Genomic DNA, 19,091 nt, shown 5'->3' on the forward strand with positions numbered 1-19,091 from the left:
CCGCCGCCTTGGGGACCCTCGCCCGGCTCTGCTCGTTCCTGAGGACCGACCCAGTCGCCGCCCGGGACTGAGCAGGCGGCGAGTCGGGAGATGGTGGGCCGGGCTCCGGAAGGACCGCGCCGCCGCCGCCGCCCGGAGCCTCGGCTCGGCACCCCCCCGCCGGCCCCCACCGAGCGGAGCGCCGCTTCCTCCTCGCCGCATCCCTGAAGGAAGCGCCGCCTCTGCTCCCGGCTTCGGCGCCCGCCCGCTCTTCCTGGCCGGACCCCGCCGCGCTCCACCCCAGTGCACGGAGGAGAAGCCCTCCGGTTCGCCTTGCAGCCCTACCTTCTTCCTTGCACGCAGCCTCCTCGTCCTCCCGGATCTCTTGGCTGGGCGCTGAGGCGGGGGAAGAGGCTGGGGTCGCCACGGCGGAGGTTGCTGCCGCCACCCCCCTGCGGGGGTGGCCGGGGTTCCCGGCTAGGGGGGCACCGTTCCGGGTGAGGCATCCACCATGGTGAGGCCCCTGAGCCGCTGCCCCTCGGTGCTGCCGCTGCTCCTCCGCCCGCTGTTCCTCCTCCAGCTCCAGATCGGATCACGGTGAGGGAAAGATGAGCGAGGAGACGGCGACTTCTGACAACGAGTAAGCGCCCCATTGCGCTCGGTTAATCCCCCCGCCGCCCTCGGCGCTCCCCCAGACCCCTCGGAGGCTCACGTGCGGGAAAGCTTGCAGCCTCCCAGAGTCCGTGCACCTTGTGCTGGAGATAACGTTTGATTTCTGTAGCCGTTTAATTTCATGGCAGCCCCCCTGGTTGAGTTGCATTCTTCGGGGGAAGGGTATTGACTGTCAGGGTGGGATGGCAGTCGTGCGTCGGTGAGGTGGAGGGATGTGGGTGGATGGAGGCGGGTAGAAATGACTCGGTTGCTTGGGAGACCCCTGGCCTGTCCTTTTTGCACTTCAGCATAGCAGTCTGCATACCTTGAACGCTCACCCCGCTTCGTTTATAGCTATTTCGCTTGGCACCTAATATGTGGGAGCACCTCCTGCAGAAGAGTGCTCTCGAATCTTAATTCGATGAGTCAGTGACTCTTAAATACCGATTAAGCCCCCACCCCCCACCCCCCTAAACTTCTGACCTGTAAGGTTCTTGTAAAAAATGGGGGCCAGGGCAGGGTTTGGAGAACTTAATGAGATCAAGGCCACCTGGAGTCTGGGGGCTGTTGACTCTTCTATTTCATTTTTGCCAGTACTGGATATGGCTTCAGAGGAGCTCAGAGTATCATTTTTACCCCCTGGCTCTATTAAAACGCACTGTTGATGTGGACTTAACAATATTTACATTGCTGAACATGTTGATGACTTCATTCATTAACTTCTAGAGAACCCTGGTTTGAAGTCTTTGCTTGTTTAGGCCGTCTTAGGTTTTCCAAACGAAATACTTTGCCTTGTAAGTATTTTGCTTTCACGTCCTCGCTACCCAGAGGCACAATGGTGCGTTCACGGTCTTCTGAGACAAGATTAATTCTGTGCAGAATGGTGGCATGCCGTTTTCTTGCCATTAAGTTCAAGTTGTGTTTGTCTGTGGAGGGTTGGAAAGAGTTAAGGGAGCTAGGACTAGTCTTGGAGATGTATTCCCCTAAATAAAGCGCATTCCTCAAAGCAGACCTCTGAGCGAACTTGAAAGTCCAAAGCCGAGGCCTCTGGAACAGAAAATAGCTTGAGACATACCCAGCCGCGTTTCCCCCTCCCCCCGCCCCCCAAAAGAACACGCTTCGGAAGAGCGAGTGTAGAAGGTAATTCTGCAGTGACAGTGCAGCCTGGAAGCAGAAGTGGCCGCCATGTTCTCGCTCTTTTTGTGAATCGCCCTCATTTGCATAGCACACTCTTCATTCATAAAAAAAATAATTAAACATCCATCACCTTGGACATCTTGAAAGGATTTCCGAAGAAAAACTATCCGAAGCTTGACTGCGTGTAGATTTTCGAGTTCGGAAAATAAAGAGAATTCAAAGTTTTAGGTTAAATTAGAAAACACACGCACACACTAACAACTACTCTTGTTCTCAGAGTGTTGACACAGTTATGTGGGAAATATCAGTTCGGGGAAGTGCTGGGATCACGTGATTGCCTCCATTCATAAAATACCTGGCTGGCCATTCACAGTGCAGTACAGTCTCACTGCCTTCGGCAGATTAGACCTACTTTGAGGGAGATAGAGAAGTTTATCTCAGATAACTCTTGGTTAGGAGAAAAACTGCTAAAACTCCTGAAGGGAGTGAGGGTAATTTTTATTGGCATCTTCTTTCAAGAAAGTAGCTTGAATCAAAATGTTAAGTTCTATTTTAGAGATGGGAAAAGACGTCTTACCAGGTTTTTTTTTGGGGGGGGGGGCGGGTAAAAATATTGAATACCTCCTTGTGGCTGCAGCTAATAGAAAAACAAATTATGGAATATGAATTGACACATAGGTCAAATATTTTGTTTCTAAAGGGCCTTTTTAAAAATACCCTGGACAAATTGAAAGTGCAGGTTTTGTGTATAATGATATCAGTGGATGATACCGATGTAACACTAAAACGAGTAAAAACGTTCCCAGTAGTTTAACTCCAAAGATGTTGCTATTTGAAACACCGAGTGGCAGTTTTTACTGGGAAAATTTTTTAATTCTAAAGGTACTAATTTAGTATGGGGCAACTTCGAAATTACCTCACTCACTCAGACTTTTAGAATTCTGTTTTTGCAAATTTACCCCACATTATTAATTATTGTCTAGGAGCTTTGTTATATATTAGTTTTGTTAGGACAAGAATAATAAAAAGTAAATGTATGTTAGCATATATTTCGGTATGAGATTTTAACTCTTCATGGGGACAAAATCTTGGGGGTTTTGCTTTTAAAAAATGTCTTATATTAGATAGTGCTGTGTTCATCTGGTAGGTAGTTTTGTTAGAGCCACCATTATGTGTGCATTAACTAAACCACAAAGCGTGAACCTCTTTGGAGTGTAACTTTTGTTCAAATTATATATTTCATCATTAATTTATAAAGTAATGCTTTGAAATGGCAATTTATTATTAATAACCATATATGTTGTGAAGAAAGAAAGGAGATGTATTATGGCAGAAGCCTTTAAAACCGTGGTATAGTTGAAAACTGCCTTGTAATACAGATTTTTATTTGGGCCTCACAGGTTTTTTTTCCCCCTCCGCCTGTACTCCCCCCCCCCATTCACTTTAGCCACAATTTAAGGGGATTTAATTACAGTAGAGGCTGTTTTTAACACTCTTGAATATTTTTCACCTATTTCAGCCTTTTTAAAAAAAAAGCGAAAATCAGTTTCTTGGGAGACCATTAACCTTTCCTAAATAGGTTTGTGGTTAAAATCCAGTTAAGGCCTTTAGAGGCCTAATTCTGAAATCCTCTAGTGCATGCCGTTATTTGGAGTTAAGAGCTCTGTGTAGAGAGATAGATAGCTCTTAGAGGTTGATTGTGAGCATATATTTAATCGAGAATTAGTGGAGGATCTGTTATGTGTAAGGCCTTGTCTTGCACAAGGACAAACCAAATGAGGAAGAAAGGAATTTCAAATGGAGTAATGCATTTCTATTAAGACTGTTTCGAATTTGTGATTAAAAAATCTTGCTTTGCAAAAATATTAAGTATGCTCTAGAGCGAGACAGTTTGTGTGGAATAGGAGAGAAACTAGCTACACGTGATTTTCATAGGCAGTTTTTCATTTCACAGAAATTGTAATACTCCAGTCAGATGTTTACAGTAGGTAACGCCATACTGTATTGTTGAAGCCTTTTTAATATAGAATTGTAAACATTTAAAGGCATATTACGTAAAACATAAGGGTCTTTGTCGTTTGATATTAAGTATCTATGATACTACATCTTTCTGCCAGTTAGGCCAAAGCACTTGGAGCAGTGAAATAGCTGAAATATTAAGCATTTTGTTTATTATGCTCACATTAGCCAGAAATGGTACTGAGATTTCAAGTAACAACTTGAGATTATGTTAGACTTTAGAATTAAAGAGAATTAGGTCACTTGTCGTAATAAACTTGGTATGGTATAATCTGGGTTTGAACCATTTTTCCATAAATAAAAAGCAAATATTTGTGGTTATATCATTTAGTGACTAATAAGCAATACACCAGTAGTAGGTTATTCTGAGTGTGCGTATGTAAATATTTATATATATATTTCCATACATTATATATTTGTATACATATGAATACATACACATTAATATGTATAATTGGAAAGCATTTTAGAAACAAGTGGAAGCATTGGAAAGCTGAGTAATGTTAAGTCAACTAATGCTTATTTATATGTAGTTTATATAATAAGCATTTCCTTAGAAATCAGTTGAATTCAGTGGATCTGTGTAAATCTGAGGTAAATGACTACCTACCTGCTCCAGCCTCATTTCCCTCTGCCTTCCCACTTAAAACTGTATGATCTTGAATTATATTTTCTTAAAACTAATACGCTATCATGCTTAGAGTCCCTCCTACCCCTCAAAAAACTTTTTCTTGTCAGTGTATCATTTCTCCCCCAAAGGTTTCCTTGTTTATGCTATACGTACTCTTTGCCCAATATTCCCTCCCTCTATATTGCCTCTGTACTTTATGCATGTTTATATTGCTGTTTTTTTCATGTAATAGTGTGATTATTTGCTTACATCTATGTGCTTACTGTATAATTCCCCATATTCATTTGTATGACTGTCACAATGCTTGTCCATAGGTGCTCAATAAGTGTGGTTGAATTAATGGAGTTGTTAGGTGCCATGGAATCGGTTCCAACTCATAGCAACCCCATGTACAGCAGAACAAAACATTACCCAGTCCTGTGCCATCCTCATAATCCTTACTGTTTGAGCCCATGGTTGCAGCCACTGCATCAGTCTGTCTCATTGAGGGTCTTCCTCATTTTTGCTGATCCTCTATTGACCAAGCATGATGTCCTTCTCCAGGGGCCGGTCTCTCCTGATGACATGTCCAAAGTACATGAGACATAGTGTCACCATCCTCGCTTCTAGGGAGCATTCTGGCTGTACTTCTTCCAAGACAGATTTGTTTGTTCTTCTGGCAGTCCAGGGTATTTTCAGTATTCTTCGCCAACACCATCATTCAAAGGCTGATGCAAAGGCAGTCTTCCTTATTCATTGTCCAGCTTTCACATACGTATGAAATGATTGAAAATGCCCTGGCGTGGGTCAGGGACGCCTTAGTCCTCAAAGTGACATCTTTGCTTTTTAACACTTTAAAGAGGTCTTTTGCAACAGATTTGCCCAGTGCAATACATCATTAGATTTCTTGACTACTGCTTCCATGGGCGTTGATTGTGGATCCAAGAAAAATGAAATCCTTGACAACTTCAGTCTTATCTCCATTTATCATGATGTTGCTTATTGATCCAGTTGTGAGGATTTTTGTTTTCTTTATGGTGAGATGTAATCCATACTGAAGGCTGTAGTCTTTGATCTTCATCAATAAGTGCTTCAAGTCCTCTTCACTTTCAGCAAGCAAGGTTACATCATCTGCATATTGCAGGTTGTTAATGAGTCTTCCTCAAATCCTGGTGCTGCGTTCTTCATATATAGTCCAGCTTCTCGGATTATTTGCTGAGCACACAGATTGAGTAAGTATGGTGAAAGAATACAACCCTGAAGCACACCGTTCCTGACTTTAAACCACACAGTATCCCTTTGTTCTGTTTGAACGACTGCCTCTTGGTCTATGTACAGGTGCCACAGGAGCACAACTAAGTGTTCTGGAATTCCCATTCTTCACAATGTTATCCATAAGTTGTTAGGATCCACACAGTCAAATGCCTTTGCATAGTCAGTAAAACACAGGTAAACTTCTCTCTGGTATTCTCTGCTTTTCGCCAAGATCCATCTGACATCAGCATTGATATCCCTCGTTCCATGTCCTCTTCTGAACTGGCTTGAATTTCTGGCGATTCCTGTGGATGTACTACTGCAATCGTTTTTGAATTATCTTCAGAAAAACTTTACTTGCATGTGGTATTAATGATATTGTTCAATAATTCTTGCATTCTGTTGGATCACCTTTCTTTGGAATGGGCACAAATATGGATCTCTTCAAGTCGATTGGCCAGGTAGCTGTCTTCCAAATTTCTTGACCTAGACAAGTGAGCGTTTCCAGCACTGCATCTGTTTGTTGAAACATCTCAGTTGGTATTCCATCAATTTCTGGAGCCTTGTTTTTCACCAGTGCCTTCAGTACAGCTTTGTTTTTTTCCTTCAGTACCATCTGTTCTTGATTATGTGCTACCTCCTGAAATGGTTGAACCAATTCTTTTTGGTACAGTGACTCTGTGTGTATTCCTTCTGGGTTTTTTTTGATGCTTCCTGCATCATTCAATATGTTGCCCGTAGAATCCTTCGATATTGCAACTCGAGGTTTGATTTTTTTTTTTTTTTTTTTCACGGTTCTTTCAGCTTGAGAAATGTCCAGCATTTTTTTCCCTTTTGGTTTTCTAACTCCAGGTCTTTACACATTTTATTTTAATACTTCACTTTGTCTTCTCAAGTTGCCCTTTGAAATCTTCCGTTCAGTTCTTTTCCTAGATCATTTCTTCTTTTCACTTTATCTACTCTTCGTTCAAGAGCAACTTTCAGAGTCTCTTCTGACATCTGTTTTGGTCTTTTCTTTCTTTCCTGTCTTTTTAATTTTTGCTTTTTTCGTGTATAGGGTCCCTGATGTCATCCCACAACTCGTCTGGTCTTTGGTCATTAGTTTTCAATGTGTCAAATCTGTTCTTGAGATGATCTCTAAATTCAGGTGGGATGTACTCAGGTACTACTTTGGCTTTCGTAAACTTGTTCTAATTTTCTTCAGCTTCAACTTGAACTTGCATATGAGCAATTGATGGTCTGTTGAGCAGTCTGCCCCTGGCCTTGGTCTGACTGATATTGAGCTTCTCCATTATCTTTTTCCACAGATGTAGTCAGTTTGATTCCTGTGTATTCCATCTGGAGAGGTCCATGTGTATCGTCACCGTTTATGTTATTGTCGAAAGGTGTTTGCAGTGAAGAAGTCGTTGGCCTTGGAAATTCTATCATGTGATCCCCTTGTTTCTATCACCAAGGCCATGTTTTCCAACTACTGGTCCTTCATTGTTTCCATCGTTCTCATTCCAATCACCAGTAATTATCATTGCATCTTGTGTGATCAATTTCAGACTGCAGGAGTTGGTAAAAATGTTCAATTTCTTCATCTTTGGCCTTAGTGGCTGGTGTGTAAATTTGAATAATAATTATATTAACTGGTCTTCCTTGTAGGTGTATGCATATTATCCTGTCACTGACAGTGTTGTTCTTCAGGGTAGAACTTGAAATGTTCTTTTTGATGATGAATGTGGCGCCATTCCTCTTCAATTTGTCATTCTCAGTGTGGTAGACCACATGATTGTCCTGGTTAAAATGACCCATACCAGTCCACAGCAGCTCATTTTAGCCTAGGGTATTGATCTTTATACGTTCCTTTTCATTTGGTGTCGTGGTTAAGAGCTACAGCTGCTAACCAAAAGGTCAGCAGTTGGAATCCCCAGCCGCCCCTTGGAAACTGTACAGAGCCGTTCTCCTCTGTCCTTCTAGGGTCGCTCGGTCAAAATCGACTCGACAGCAGTGGGTTTGGGTTTTTTTTTCTTCTTCTTCTTCCAATTTTCCTAGATTCATACTGCATACATTCCACTTTCCAATTATGAGTAGATGTTTGCAGCTGTTTCTTTTCATTTTGAGGTGTGCCACATTAAAACGAAGGTCCCGAAAGCTTGGCTCCATCCACATCATTAAGATTGACTCTACTTTGAGAAGGCAGCTCTTCTCCAGTCGTATTTTGAGTGCCTTCCAACCTGAGGAGCTTATCTTCCGGCACTGTATCAGACAGTGTTCTGCTGCTATTCATAAGGTTTTCACTGGCCAAGTGTTTTGGCAGTAGACCGCCAGCCCTTTTCCTAGTCTTGAGTTTGGAAGTTCAGCTGAAAACTGTCCACCATGGGTGACCCTGCTGGTGTTTGAAAGCAGATGGCATAGCTTCCAGCATCACAGCAGCATGCAAGCCCTGCAGTGCAACAAACTGTCAGATGAGTGGTGGAATGGAGTCATAGTGCCTCATATTGTATTTCCTTTTGTTCTCTGTGAATTTTTCAGTATGAGATCATTAGCTGTGTTAGAAAAATAGGTTGAAAAAGAGTACGGAAGGAGTAGATTCTTAAATTGCCCTTTTAAGTAAGAAAAGTCTAAAATTGACCTCATTTTTAATATATTTTGTTTTGCCTAGTGCAGTCCTGGATACTTGTTGGAGTACTTTGATATGTTTAACATCTTTGATCTTTGTGGTGTGTCAAAGACCTATACCATCAAAAATTTAGGAATTAATATCTCTGGCAGTTTATCAATTTTAAGTTCTTAAGTCCCTCTTCCTCCCCCCTCCCCGTTCCTCCATAGTGTGAACTGTTAGGAATTGTCTATGGATAAATAGATTGGGAAAGACTGAAAGGCAGCATGTTCTGTAATTTTACGCCGCAGCCGTTGGTGACTGTGGAGTGCTTAAGGGCAAAGGGAAGCAATCTGGCCTCTTTTATGTGGTTGTTTAACTTGAACTTGACTAGCGTTGTCAATTTTAGGAAAAGGGCTGGTATGAGTTTGCTTCTCTTCTCCAACCTTCAGTAGAAGCTGGAACTGTATTAAAAATGCCAATCTCAAAAAATACCCCCCATGCAGAAGTAATAGTTTATTTTCAATAATGTACAGAGGGATCTCTAAAGTGAATAATTATGCACAATCCTACCACTCAGATAACAAGTTTCAACATTTTAATATATGATCAAACCTTTATTTTCTAGGATGATGAATCATGTTTATTTATTGGATTTTTACCGTTTGCCAAGCACTGAGATAAATGCTTTATGCAAGTATTATATCATTTATGCATATGCATGTGTTTATTCTCAACAGACTGGAATTGCACAGTAGATACTAGCATAGCTGAAAATATTGCCAATATTTTTCTGTCGTAAAATATTCTTCTAGGATGTAATTTTTAATGGCTACTTTCTATTCAGTGTATGATAGACATTATTTTAATCAGTCTACCATTGTTGGATATGGATGTTATTCCTGAACAATGCTGCATTTGATCCCGAGTTCCTGTTTTCATCTACATATATTACTTTTTCCTTGAGATAATCTAGAAGTGGGGTTAAAAGAGATTAACTTTCTGTTAAATTGCCCTCTAGGGGGAAAAAAAAAAAGAGCAGGAGAGTGCCTATGCCTTGAAATGTGCTGGATGGTAACGTAAAATTAATTTAAAAAAAACCAAAAACTCAGAATGCTTTTTGCCAACGGGAATGTTTTAAGTACTGTATTATAAATAGAAACACAATGATGCAAAGGCTATTTGTACATGATTCATTTAACTTAACATCTTTTATGCAGTATGGTACAGTATAGTGAAAAGAACACTGAATTCGGAGTTGGGACGTGCATTCTTGTTCTAGCTGTTGCTGATTTATTCTGTGATCCTAGGCAAGTGACAGCCTCTGTGGGCCTCAGTTTGCTTATTTGTAAATCAAAGAATTTGAGCTAAGCATCCTTACGGATCCTTCCTGTGCTAATGGTGTTTGTCCTGCCCTAAAGTAATATAGTCACAGAAACATTGTAAGTCACTAGACTTATTATGGAGTCCCTGGGTGATGTAAATGGTTAGCACACTTAGCTGCTAACCAAAAGATTGGAAGTTCAAGTCCACCCAGAGGTACCTCAGAAGAAAGAGCTGGCAGTCTGTTTCTGAAAAATCAGCCATTGAAAACCCTGCGGAGCAGTTCTACTCTGACACACATGGGATTGCTATGAATTGGAATCAAGACTTGAGGGCAACTGGTACTGATAGCCTTATTATATACATTCTTGTTAATTGATTAACTTACTTCCTTATATCGTTCTGGACATATTTAAGCAAATGGAAAACTTCCAGTAGATACCTGGTAGTATGATGATTAAATAAAAGAATGAATTGTGAAGAACCAAGATAGAAAATCTGGCAGTTGGTTCATTTGTTATCATTTAAGACTTTGTTATTTTGAGCTTTATGACTGTGTGTCTTTGATAATGCATTATACATCACAATGTTCATTTTTAAAATATGGCTACTGTTAGTAAATGAATAAGTGACCAAAAAGCTCTTGGGCTTAAACAGCAACTTGAGTAGTTCTCAGAGGAAGATGCTAACAAAACGCCAGTTCTCATGTTTTACTTGTTATCCAAGGGGTGCCGAAAGGAAGTTTTTCACTTGGTTATTCATACAAATCTCATCGGTCTAACACTACAGGGCAATAATACATTTAATTGGTTGAAGAAGTTGTTAACACAAGTAAGATTTAGTTTGCTATATATATGACAATTTTTGTGTCATGACTGCATCCCGTTTTGGAGTCCAGGACCAAAGTTGTTACAAATCCATGTAATTTTATTTTTGTGGCACTCAGAGAATGATTTGAAATGAAAAAAATTGACAATTTTTGTGAAAACATAGTACGTTTATTAATATTGGATCTTAGGCCAGGGTGTTAAATTGCTATAGACAAAGGGTTCCTCAAATTGAAAGTGTTTGTGAACGTGAATGGGGGAAAAATGACAGTCTTTCTAATGTCTGACTGAAATTTGTCTGTATTCGTGATGCTTACAAGCCATAATAGTATTAGAAGTACTTGCGTCACAAGTAGGAATCACAGCTTTCTTTCTTGTAGTACAATTGCTGTTCAGTTGTTGCTGCTATCTTGAAACATCATTTAGAGTTATCACTACTTATTACACCTGTTGCTAGAGAGTGTATTTTAATGTTAACAAAAAAGCAGATATATTATTACAAAAATTAAAAATATTTTCATAACTATTTAATTGATTTCCTTTGTAGCCTTATGTATTTTATTTCAGGACTTTAAGTTATGAGAAGGCAGCCATAGGCTTCACCAGACTTGAAAAGAGGTTCGTGGCACAAAAGGTTAAAAAAAAAACAAAAAAAAAACTCCTACTGTAGACTGAGTCCCAGAAGACTGAACCTAGCAATTGAGATGTGGAATAGGAAGATTAAGAAGCCTGAAGGATAAGATGAACAAGTCCAACATACAGCTAACCGCAGTTCTGAAAGAAGAGAATAGAGAGAAAGGAGGAGAGGAAATATTTAGAGATAATATGGCTGAGAATTTTCAAGAAGTAGCAAATCAAACCCAATCAGTGAACTAAAAACAAAACAAAGCCTCATAGTCAAACCGAGTTTTATCTGAAGAATGCGAGAATGGATCGACATGAGAAAATCAATGTAGTTTGTTATCTTCAAAGATTAAGGAGAAAATGATACAATCTTAAATCTGAAAAATGCAGTATTAGTCACTCAGTCTGTCCATAATATGGAAATAATGTTCATATTTTTTTGCTCCCAAAATTAGACTTTTAATGTTTCTGATTTAAAATGAGAGTGTTGGATTTGGTCAACTTTAGGATTTCTTTTAGTTCAAGAGTTCCATAATCCGAAGTGATTTTCTTTGTACTTCTGAAACCCACCTTAAATATATCATCATTCCTGTTACTTTAGGATTGATTGGTGGAAGTTGCCTCCTTGTATCTGAAGTTTTTGAATTACCTTACAAGGCATTTTCTTTCTACATTTAGAGTGCAAAGAATAAGCTTCAATAAATTCAAGAGTAATTAGAAATTGCGTTGTAATCTAAAATATAAGTTTAATAATTTTATCTGTATAACGGGTTATAGTTTAGATAAAGACCATTATGACTTGAAATATAGAGTGTAATGTTTTCCTGGTAGTATTTAATGATACTATTGCATATGATTAGGAATATCCTGTTTGGTCTGTTCACATGACTAGGAATTACTTTCACAAATGCATGGTATCTGTTAATGACTTTTCCATATTGGTATATTGTAGAAGGATTGTTAATACTTTAGGTGTAATTTAGTGAATTATGACTGTTATGATGCCACTTTTTCAAAGTTATTCTTTTACCTTATCAGAGTGTTTTATTAATGTCAGCATAAAGTCACCAAACTTACATCTGTTTTATTTTGAATTACATTGATACTGTGTGAGATTGAATTAGGGATCAGTTCTGGACTTTTCTTCCTTAATAATATGTAAGAAACATTATTTAACGTTCCAAAAATTTAGTTGCTGAATTATGTATATGAATTTCTTGCATTTTTTTCAGGATACATTTGAACAGCACATTAGTAACTTAAGGAATTTCAGTTTGGTGACATTCGAGTGCCTACTAGGCACTTGACTTTTTCCTTAGCCTTGGAGATACAAAGATAAGTAAAACCTGATAACTGCTTTCACGGTCCAACTAGGGAAACAGATCCCCTGAAATGTGATGAGTGCTCTGCTTATGAAGTTCTTCAAGGCTCAGGGAGAGAGTGATTCTACTTGGGGGTGGAAGGCAGGATGGAGGTTGTGTATCAAGGGAGGCTTTAAGAAAAGAGGTGGCATTTTAGGGGTCAGCCATAGATGAGGACAGTGGAAGGGGGAAGGACATACCAAGAAGAGAGGGAGAAAAGTAAACTCAGGAGAATTAAAAGAAAAAGTTTGAAGAAAGGTAATAGCTTTTCGGATGTGCTTCTTTGGAAGAGTGGTGATGGATAAGAAAAGTGTTGGAGGTCAGATTGTGAGGAGTCTCAGTTTATGCTTCACTGTGTATTAGCAACCTCGGCAAGGAGTGGGTGGCTAGGCCTGGAGTGGGAGAATCACAAGATGGCAGAAGCTCTTGGAAATGAGTTTTTCTTGAAAAATTAAAAATTTATTTAACTAATCAGTAATAACATTGATATTTAAACAAAAATACATAGGAAACAAATATTTTTTTTTCAGATAAAACACTAAGATTTCAAAGAAAATTTGTGGTTTGAGCTACCTTCCTTACCCTCACCACAACTTTCTTTAGCCAGTAAAGATATTTAATGAGAAGCACTAGCTTTATCATGTAGTCTTGGGGGAGAGCATCATTTTAAGTGAGGAAGTGATGTGATGATCAGATTTGTTTAGAAAGCTGACTGCTGGGGCTCGTTTGGACAGTTAATTGGGGGAGACGAAAATGAACTCAGATTGGTGAGGAGGAGGTGATAATCAAGGCCAAAAACAGAACTGGAAGCAGAGCATTTGGAATTGGTAGAATTTGAGAGGCAGTTCAGATGTCCAGTAACTATGATTATTTCACTGGCTGTGAAGGAAGGAGTAGGAAGTGTGTGCGGTGACTTCAGCATTTTAAATTTGGGCTGCTATGATGTTTTTACATGAAGTAGGGAATAAAGGTGGGACAGATTTTTCATGGGAAAATAATCCAATGTTGATCTGAGTTTGTGACTGCATACTAGGTATCGAGGAAGATAACGTCTTACAGCTTTTATAAATACAGGTTTGGCGCCCAAAGATGGTTAAAAGGTAGAGTTGGAAGTGATGTATTCAGCATATGTAATAATAACAGTTAAGCAGAAGCACTCATTGAGTTGATTCCGACTCATAGCAACCCTGTAGGACAGAATTGAACTGCCCCATAGGGTTTCCAAGGTTGTAAAGCTTTACAGAAGCAGACTGCCACATCTTTCTCTCACAGAGTGGCTGGTAGTTTTGAACTGCTGACCTTTGGGTTGGCAGTCAAATGCTTAACCACTGTGCCACCAGGGTAGAAAACTCCCCATAGAGAATATTAAGTAAAATGGAAAGACCAACTGTGAGAAACGGCAACACTTTAAGTGAGATTAGAAGAAGAGACACCAAAAGACAGGAAAATCTTATGAGGCAGGAGATTTCAGAGAGACAAATGTTTTGGAAGCCAAGAGGAAAGAAATTTTAAGAAAAAGGTGTCCATCAGTGTTAAGTATTGTGGAAAGCTGTCATTGGGATGTTGACTGTAGGGGCAGTAGTGGGTGCAGAAATCAGATTTTGCTGTAGATTAAAGAGAAAATGGGAAATGATGAAGTGGAGACGGCGAGGAGATTATACTTATTCAGAGGAAAGTAGGAGTTGAGATTATTTGTTGTCTGAGGTGATGTCTGTAGTGGCAAGAAGAGAAAAAAAGATTTAAGGAAAGGTGGGTAATTGATGGCGTAATTCTCAGGAAAGAGAAGCCTGTCAGAGGGTTTACTTCCTGTCAGAAACTGCTAGATTTAATCCTTCTAACAACCGGGTGAGCTAATAAGCATTACTCGTTTACAGATGAAGTGACTGACTGAGACTCAGGAGGGTTCTAGTAACTTGCCTATAGCCCCACCATGGAGGAAGTACGTGTAGAACTGAGGTTAAAATTGCACTGTATTTACATCACACTTTACCTCATGCACTTAATGGCCAGACTAGATTTTACAGACCAAAATAAGTTTGAAATAATAGGTAGACACATAGAATTGGCAGCTATTTTGAGGGACTGAATGTTTTAGTAAAGTTAAAGAGCATATGGAGAGGAAGCTGGAGAAATCAAAAGATAAAGTGATTTTGAGCAGGGAACATGGGCTTCAGAATGGTGACGTGTGAGGGGAGATGAAACAGAGATGAAGGTTGTTGGAGTGGAGGAGCCAGGAGCTACTCTAATGTTTAAAAAAAAAGGTCAGCAGTGTGGATATTCAGGTTGCTGGGGTGGTATCAGGTGTTGGAGTGGAGAGGAATCCTGAGCCACTTCTAACGTTTTCACTGTGAGAGTAGGGTGAGTGATTTAGAGTGGGGTTTATGAATGCCGCCACCTGCCTCCACAGTTTAAAGAGAGGAGCAAGCATTTCAGGATTGAAGGTTGAAGAGGTGGATAAGGAAAGAGAAGGGCTTAGCTGGGAGGAGTTCAGAGTTTTGGAAATGATAGGGTCTCCTGTAATAATGGTTGTATCAGGAATGAGGGGTGTTAGGAATTAGAAAGTGGAGGGAAAGATACATGAATAAATTATCCAGATTTGGGTTTTACTAAGTTTAAGGTGGACCAAGATGTTGACTTATGTTACAGGGTTTTATCCACATAAATTATATTGTCCTTGAGAGTCAGAATCTGTTTTTGTAATCTTTGGATACTCCAGTCTTAATGTGGTTAGAGAGGCCCTTTCAAAGCAAAAATTACTAATCAAATTTCTATAACTAACCTAGTGTTCACAGGTAACATCATTCTGGGGTTACTGCTGACTGTAGAATTCAGACATTAGCAAATCACATAACCTACCTTTGTGCTTGATTCTTCATCTGTAAAACGATGATAATATGTCCCTACTTCAGAGGGATGTAAAATAAATGTAATCACCACTCCTCCAATAATATTTTTTTGATTAGAGATAAGAGAATATTAAAAAGAGCTTTTAGTTCAAAGAAAGGTACTATGTTCATGAAATAACCAGCGTTCATTTTCATTTAGCCTGAAGGTAGGTTACTTTTTAAAAAGGAGTATTGACCTGCTTAAAGACTGTATTTCAGTTTAAATGATAAAGGAGCTTTTCAGAAAAATTTAAAATCTAAAAATACCAGCAAGCAGAAAAATAATATAAATCTATATTGTGAGCACTTTCTTCCACATCCTGGGCAAAGGCTAAGTAAGAGAGAATTACATGTCCCAGTGTTGGCAAGACAGTAAGGCAGTTAGTTGGAGCTAGTTCTTAATACTTGTTTGCTCTTAGTACAACTGTTTAGTTATAAAAGGGGTATATTTCTAGAGCATATTATTAAAGCCATTTTAATACCTGAGCACATTTTAGTACTATAAGCATACTTAACATCTCTTTCCCACATTTTTGATGGAAAAAATCCATCTTTATGAAAGTAGAATGTAGGCGCTTTCAAATATTACTGTATGAAGGGCAGAAGTCTGCTTTCATGGTAGAGAAGTGGAGAGGGAGAATTTTTCAGCTTAGGGAAATTTAAGTTATTAAAGATTTAGATACTTAGTTTTTTGTAACTAAACTAGTTGAACTGGGATCCCTATTAATAGTGGGATTAGCAGTAATTTGTTAGCTAGAAGTTTGTTATTCTTCATTTAGTCTGTTGGCTTTAATTTGGACAGGATCCATAAGGGAGCCCTGGTGCCACAATGGTTAAGCACTTGACTGCTAACCAGAAGGTCGGGAGTTCACACCCACCAACTGCTTTGTAGGAGAAAAGACCTCGTAATTTGCTCCCATAAAGATTACAGCCTTGGAAACCCTATGGGGCAGTTCTACTACTCTGTCCTATAGGGTCGCTATGAGTGGGAATCACCTCCTGACAGCACTGACAACAGGAGGAGGAAGACAATGAACCTGGTCTGGATCCTTTGAACTGTCTTTGTTTTGGGGAGGACAAAGAATGATAATTTCATCAAAGAAGAAGCAATTAAAAACCCAGCACAACTGTCAATTGTTTCTAGTTCCATACATGTGTATTTTTACTTGTTTTAACAGTATACCAAATTGTGTACAAATATTTATTATTCATTTTGACATAATATGCTTAATGTAAAGAATTTCTGTGCTTATACAGAGTTTTTTAGTATTCATAGTTTTAATGCCTATAATATTTCATTAAGTTGTACCATGAATCTGTATAGCTATTACCTTTTACTGAACACTTTAGGGTCCCAGCTTTTTGCTGTCATAATTAACATTGTAATGAGTATCTTTTTACATATAGCTGTGTTGGTCTGTTCGGTTGTTTTCTTAAGATGAATTTACAAAAGTGGGATAACTCAAAAAGTACGTATGTTTTTCTTGTTATGAATTACTGCTTCCAAAAATTCCCTTTTTTTAAATTGTGCTTTAGATGAAGGTTTATAGAGCAAATTCGTTTCTCATTAAACAGTTAATACACATATTGTTTTGCGACATTGGTTGCCAACCCTGCCTTCTTTTGCTTGCCCCTGGGCTGGTGTGCCCGTTTAGTCTCGTATTCATGCTTGAGCTGTGTGTATTATTGTTTGTTTTATTGGCAGAAATTCCCATTTTTTTCTGTTTTGGATTATTTATAAATGAAATTTATTCTCAAATTTCTTAGATTCAGTTTTTGTTCTTCAGTACCTTGTGGTTTTATATAGCCCCCAGTAACATAATTAAATAGCACCTCATTTTTGAGTAATTACCACCATTGTGACTTAAAATTGTTTTATGGATTTAGATATCACAACAGTTACTTTTGGTGTTAGTACCGTTTCTACCCCCGTTTACAAAGATGAGGAAACCGGGGGTTTGGAAAATTAAATAACTTGGCTAAGATTACAAAGCTGGTAAAGGCCTTCTGACTCCAAAGCCTGTGCCCTAAAACAGTTGCTTTTAAACTTTTTGACTGTGACTCACAGTAACAAATACATTTTATCTTTTGACACAGTGTATGTACACAGACACACCACCTTTCATAAAACAACTTAGCCACACTGTGCATGACACAGGCTCATATTTGTATTGTGTTCTATTCCATATGAAAACAATGCCGGTTAAGACCCACTGTGGTTGAAAACCCCCTGTTCTAAACTACTGTGCTGTATTTGGGATGTTGTCCTTTTCTAAAGACGTATTTACATGTTGGTATTAAAAATTTAAACTTATGTTCACTTTATCTCATAGAATAAGAGATAATACTGAAAGGCGTAGGGTCCTTAGAGGAGTAGATTTCAGTGTAGAGTTGTACAGAATTACAGGGATTTCAGATTTGAGTGGCAGCTGGAGTATAGATGACAAATTCCTGTTAGGTCGTTGTTTCTCCGATTTCTTTAATGAAGTGTCCCAAATGATAAGGGGATGTACTCCGATGTGTAGTCTTCTTTTAAAAAGCAACTTCTCCTTGCAAAACCTTGGTTTCCTTATTGCTAGAATGAGTAAGACGGCTCAGATGACTTCTAGCGCTTTTGGTTCTAATATTTAATAATTAACTTTAATCTCCTACACACGCCCACAAACCAAACCCCTTGCCGTTGAGTCGATTCCTACTCATAGCAACCCTATACGGCAAGGTAGAATTGTCCCATAGGGTTTCCAAAAAGCAGCTGGTGGATTTGAACTGCTGACATTTTGGTTAGCCACCAAGCTCTTAACCACTGAGCCACCAGGTCTTCTACACAATCCGCTGTTAATTTTAGAATAATCTGTCATTTGTATTATTTTTCTCTTTTTTTCATATTAAATTATGAAACAATTTAGTATGCTTTATTATTTTATTTCATTGTATAATTCTATCTGAAGTTTTTAAAAATTTTTTTTATTGTGCTTTCAGTGAAAATTTATAGTTGAAGTTAGTTTTTCATACAAAAATCCACACATATATTATTTGACCCCTGCTGCCCTCCCCAGACTGTGACAGCACACTCCTCCTTTCCACCCCGGATTTCCCATGTCCATTAAACCAGCTCCTGTCCATTTCTGCCTTCCCATCTCACCTCTGGACAAGAGCTGCCATTTAGTCTCATTTATCTACTTGAGCTAAGAAGCACTCTTCATGAGTATCATTTTGTGTCTTATAGTCCAATTTAATCTTTGTGTGAAGAGTTGGCCTCAGGAATGGTTTTCCTTTTGGGCTAACAGAGAGTCCGGGCGCCATGTCTTCCAGGGTCCCTTCAGTTTCAGTCAAGCTATTAAGTCTGGTCTTTTTACTAGAATTTGAGTTCTGCACCTCACTTTTCTCCTGCTCCGTCAGGGACTCTCTGTTGTGTTCCCTGTCAGGGTGGTCATTGGTGGTAGCCAGGCACCATCTAGTTTTTCCGGTCTCAGGCTGCTGGAGTCTCTGGTTTATGTGGCCCTTTCTGTCTCTCGGGCTAATACTTTCCTGTGTCTTTGGTGTTCATTCTCCTTTGCTCCAGGTGGGTTGGCACCAATTGATGCATCTTAGATGGCCGTTAAGACCCCAGACGCCCCTCACCAAAGTGGGATGCAGAGCATTTTCTTAATAAATTTTGTTATGCCAGTTGACCTAGATACCCCTGAAACCATGGTCCCCAAACACCCACCCCTGCTACTCTGTTCCTCAAAGTGTTTGGTTGTATTTCAGGAAACTTCGTAGCTTTTGGTTTAGTCCAGTTGTGCTGACTTCTCCTGTGGTGTGTACTGTCCTTCCCTTCACCTAAGATAATTCTTG

At 39.3% G+C, this 19,091-nt stretch overlaps 1 protein-coding gene across 1 annotated transcript in view; it reads left to right on the forward strand.

The window, feature by feature from the left end:
- The first annotated feature begins 335 nt into the window (after positions 1 to 335).
- The window catches only part of SPRED1 (sprouty related EVH1 domain containing 1), a 135,954-nt gene continuing 117,198 nt past the window's right edge, over positions 336 to 19,091 (forward strand). The window contains exon 1 of the mRNA XM_012556756.2: positions 336 to 619. Within this exon, the coding sequence (XP_012412210.2) occupies positions 588 to 619 (32 nt within the window). The 5' untranslated portion in view covers positions 336 to 587. The remainder of the gene's footprint in view (positions 620 to 19,091) is intronic.

Source organism: Trichechus manatus, unplaced genomic scaffold (assembly GCF_000243295.1).
Source record: "Trichechus manatus latirostris isolate Lorelei unplaced genomic scaffold, TriManLat1.0 scaffold00076, whole genome shotgun sequence".
NCBI lineage: Eukaryota > Metazoa > Chordata > Mammalia > Sirenia > Trichechidae > Trichechus > Trichechus manatus.